Here is a 4306-nt window from a genome sequence, read left to right on the forward strand (position 1 = left end):
AAAGAGAGTTGGAGACTTGGAGTAGCAATTAATATGAAAAAAAAAATCTTTGGAGGAAGGAGTATTTATAGTAGAAGGGGGAGGTGGAAATTAATTTTTTTTTTTTTTTTAAAAGTGATCGTTTTGGTCACTTTACCTTTGGGGGCTCATGGCTTGTCGTTTGAACGAGTCACGAGCGGCTCGCCTCCTGGCGAGGCCCACTCGGCTCGTGCTCGTGCTCGAGCTCGAGCTCGTGATTTTACGAGTTCGAGCCTCCCACGAGGCCCATTTTGACGAGCTCGGCTCTTTTGATATCCCGACTCACACTTTTATGTAACCTTTAGTACTTTTTAGAGAATAGGTATGTGGTCTTGCTTGACATCGGATCCCTACAATGAGCATTGTCTCTTGAGATAATGGCACGTGTAAGTAACAGCATGGATGAATGATGATGACAACTATTATTTCTTTCTTTTTTCAAAAGTACTAGTTAAATAAAAACAGGTAGACCATTTATAAGAAAATATAGAGCTCGGGATTACTCCAAATTTGTATCATACATATCAAATCTCTTCAAGATGGTAGAACATGTTTGGCTCAGCTTAAAAAGTTTACTTATGAGTCAAAAGGTAAAATAAATAAGTTTTAATTGATTTCTTCCTCTTGTGTTTTCGGTTTCTGATAAAATGATATTAACTGTCCCTCATTACGGTTCACATTAAGCTAGAAGCAATGCACAAATATAAAGAGATAAAACCATACAACATACGAGTTTGGTAGTACTTATAAGCTATGAATCTGATCAATTGTGTATACAATAAGGGAGTACTAATTTTTGAATCCGACAAATATGTTGATAAACGTATTTATTTGACCAGGTTAAGTTAAAATTTAAGCTTCGCCAAACAAGCATCAATACAAACACCTAGAGGCAAAAAATAATCCGAACAAACAAGGAGGAATAAGGAAAATGTACATTCAATCAAGGGGAAAAGGATACAGGACTCTTCCCATCCATCAGTTTCAGGGGAAAACAACATAATTAAACAGCATCAGATTAGATTTTGTTACAACAGGTTATCGATGGATCCTCCAAAACAATCCATGCATGTTCGGTAAGGACGATTGGACAGCACTGAAACAGCAAGTGATAAAAAGAAGCTTGTCGTCCAGTCCTTTCCAATACTATGTATTGAGCATGCACGACGACATCCATGACCATCCCAACTCTTAAGGTCCCCCCAACAACCAAAATAGGTGAGCGCACACACAAACAGAACATTTCGTAGTGTTCAAGGAGTTACAAGAACTGCAGTGTTTCCAGCTATTGGCTGGCGACTGGCAGCATTCTCCAAGAGCTCCCACGCTTCCTTCCGCTTCTTGACTTCAAAGTTTAGCTTTTCTTGTTCCTCATTGTAACTGGAAATGCAAGCCAGGACCAGAGCATCGTCCATTTCAGAGAACATCTTTTTTACGTTTAAGGTTAAGTTGAGCACAGCCTGATTCCAGTGGTTTTGAGCATTGCTTTCTAAAGCCGGGAGTACAATGGGCAGAATCACATGCCGGTTATGTGCAATTAGATTGATAACTTGGTCATTGTTCCATAGGAACAGAGCCCTTTCGGCTACCTGATACAGACAAGATCAAACAACCATATTAAAAATCAGTCGTTCCTAGCAAAACTCCTTATTTTCATCATAGACAAACTTGTGCTCATAGTACAAAGACTCAAAGCAATTTAGCACAGAGCACATATGGTCAATTTCATTATCTAAGGACAGAAACCGCACATCTAGCGAAAGAGTTCAGATGATGGTCAGCAAACCAAAATTCATTATTTAAGCTTATAAAAATATGTTTCAAACTAAGAAAAAATCCAGATTGATTAATCTCCTCCAGATCCCTCAACACAAGAACTAGGTTCCCTTTTATGTGTGTTTCCCATGTGAGCATCTTTTTGAGATGGATTGAGGTGGGTGGAAGCCATATGTAGGTATGTAGGAAAAAAATGGCAAGAATAATTAATTCCCTTAGTAAGATGAGAACAACACAATCCAGCATACATACTTCATTCAGCTATATCCTCGTTGTTCATGCTCATAACAACCACTACTATGATGGATTACAGGTGTAGAGACTAAAAATACCTATAATAAAAAGAAATGGATGCACAGATCCAAATGGTGAACGCAGGACCTCATGCACACATCCTAGTCCGAGGAATAATAAAATTGTGGAAGTGTAAAGTTGAGGGACTCGTGACATAAAATAAATGAGGACACACAGCATAAAGAAGGCAAATCCCAATCATAAAATCTTGATCTCTTGACGTCCAATAAATGCACGGAGATTTTCCATTGTCTTAACATACAGTTAACAATGATACCAACATCAAAAAAGTAAATGTATCCATGCTTTAAAATGGAAATCACATTTAACACCATCCTTTAGCATCCAAATAGCTTTGACAACAATAAAGATGTCAAGATTTAGATTCTAAGTAACTAATTAGTCCTTTATCAATCAATGAAAAAGACAAAAAACTAGAAGTAAATGTCTATCCATTGGTATTCATGGCACTTCCTAAAAGATACAGATATTTTGACAAGTCTAAAATATATGGATAATAAACATATTCAACAACTGAAACTATACTGGTTAACAGAAAAGGGAAACTTACCTGAAAATGGTAGCTACTGATGCATTGTCCAATCCGCCAGAATAATGGAACCATGACTTTTTGGAAATCAGCCATGTTAATTGCTTCCAGAATCTCCTCCAACTCACCTAAGAACATTACCTCCTTCTGACTATTTGTGATTGGCCAGTATTTCAATAGACCCTTAATCACGCCACCGGCCAACTTTGGCTCCTTCTCTATAAACTGTGTCACACAATATGACAGCTGCTGAAAGTAAACCCCCAGTGACTTTGGCTTGTGCAGCGGAATCAATGCCCTCCAAAGAAAAATCTTATGCTCTTCCTTCAACGGCAAAGCAAATCCAGTAATCACACTCCCAAAAATCTCCAATAACTCTGCAATCCCATTATGCTTCTCGGTCTCAAACACAAATCTGTAAAACAGATGGCTCATACTCTTCCTTACAAATGGCCGGTGAACCATAAACTTCCCATAAATCCTATGCAGAATTGCTTTTAGACAATCCCTTTCCCTGGGATCCTCAGAATGAAACAAGTCAATAGTCCTTGTAATAAAGGAATGGTTTATATACTTCTTTGCGACCTTTGCTTCCAGTGACGGTGAAGTCACAAACTTGAGAAAGAAATCATACACAATTTGCAGGTGAGACCACGCAGGATCAAATGTTGGCTCGGAGTCATTGTCGTTTTCACCTAAATTGGTGTTACTCGACCGATAACTAGGAGGGAAATCACGAAATAAATTAATGGAACACATTTTGCATGCAGCTAAAACTGCAGGCTCCGAGAACTTTGTGGAATTCTGCGATACAAAATCGAGAAGCTCAAGCAGTGTGGCTCGTTTGAGCTCCTTTTCTTGGGTGTTTTTCACAGGGTCTGTGAAGTCAAACACCACGCAGCAGAGGCTCAACTTACTGATGAAAAGATTCATTTTTTCAGAGCTTGGTACATCTTTAAATGCCAGCAATGGTTCGATGCCGGCAATTGGACTGGCAGGGAAAATTGCAGCCCGTTTAACAGCAGGGCTAGCAGCATTAGGCCGGCCTGAGCCAGGGGATGACATATTGATGCCAGAATTAGGGGTTCTTGCCGAATCCGCATCCAATTTTGCGGATTTGCGAGGGAGTTTACTCAAAATCTGCTTCCACATTCTGAAATCTCTTTTCCTGCAGATTGATGAAACTTTCAAAAATGGAAACAAATCGAAACTTTGGGGTTTTCAAATCAAAGGCATTTGGGAGGAAGGGACTCGATGAAACCCTGACCTTGGCGAGTGATGCATGGATGACAAAAATTGGGGATCTGGAAAAGAAGCCCTAGATTGAGAATGTACTATATATTACAACATAAACCTCATAAAGCTGAGATCTTTAACCAAAGGAAAAACAAAATAAAATAAAAAAAGTTACTAAAATGCAGTGAAAACCTAAAAACCATCAAATAACCCATATTTCCAAACTAAAATCAAGAAATTACAACAATCTTCTTCCTTTACAAAACCCATCTCGTAATACATGAACAAACATGTTAATGAATTTCTGCATCCATGTATGTACTCATCTACGCATTTATATGTATAAAGAGCGAAATGATGACGATAGTAATTAGCTTGAACAAACCTAGGATTCTATTTGAGGGGGGGGGGGGGGGGGGGGGGGAAGAACCA

The 4306-nt window shown here is 38.8% G+C and overlaps 1 protein-coding gene across 1 annotated transcript; it reads right to left on the reverse strand.

The window, feature by feature from the left end:
* Positions 1–832: 832 nt before the first annotated feature.
* Positions 833–4292, reverse strand: LOC111383668 (serine/threonine protein phosphatase 2A 57 kDa regulatory subunit B' kappa isoform-like). The gene is made up of 3 exons (XM_023007799.1): positions 3906–4292; positions 2660–3806; positions 833–1607 (listed from the first exon to the last, which is right to left on the reverse strand). The coding sequence occupies exons 1-3, from the start codon at positions 3920–3922 to the stop codon at positions 1272–1274; spliced, it is 1500 nt and encodes a 499-aa protein (XP_022863567.1). The 5' UTR covers positions 3923–4292; the 3' UTR covers positions 833–1271.
* Between the last annotated feature and the right edge of the window lie 14 nt (positions 4293–4306).

Source organism: Olea europaea, unplaced genomic scaffold (assembly GCF_002742605.1).
Source record: "Olea europaea var. sylvestris unplaced genomic scaffold, O_europaea_v1 scaffold2737, whole genome shotgun sequence".
In the NCBI taxonomy this organism is placed as follows: Eukaryota; Viridiplantae; Streptophyta; class Magnoliopsida; order Lamiales; family Oleaceae; genus Olea; species Olea europaea.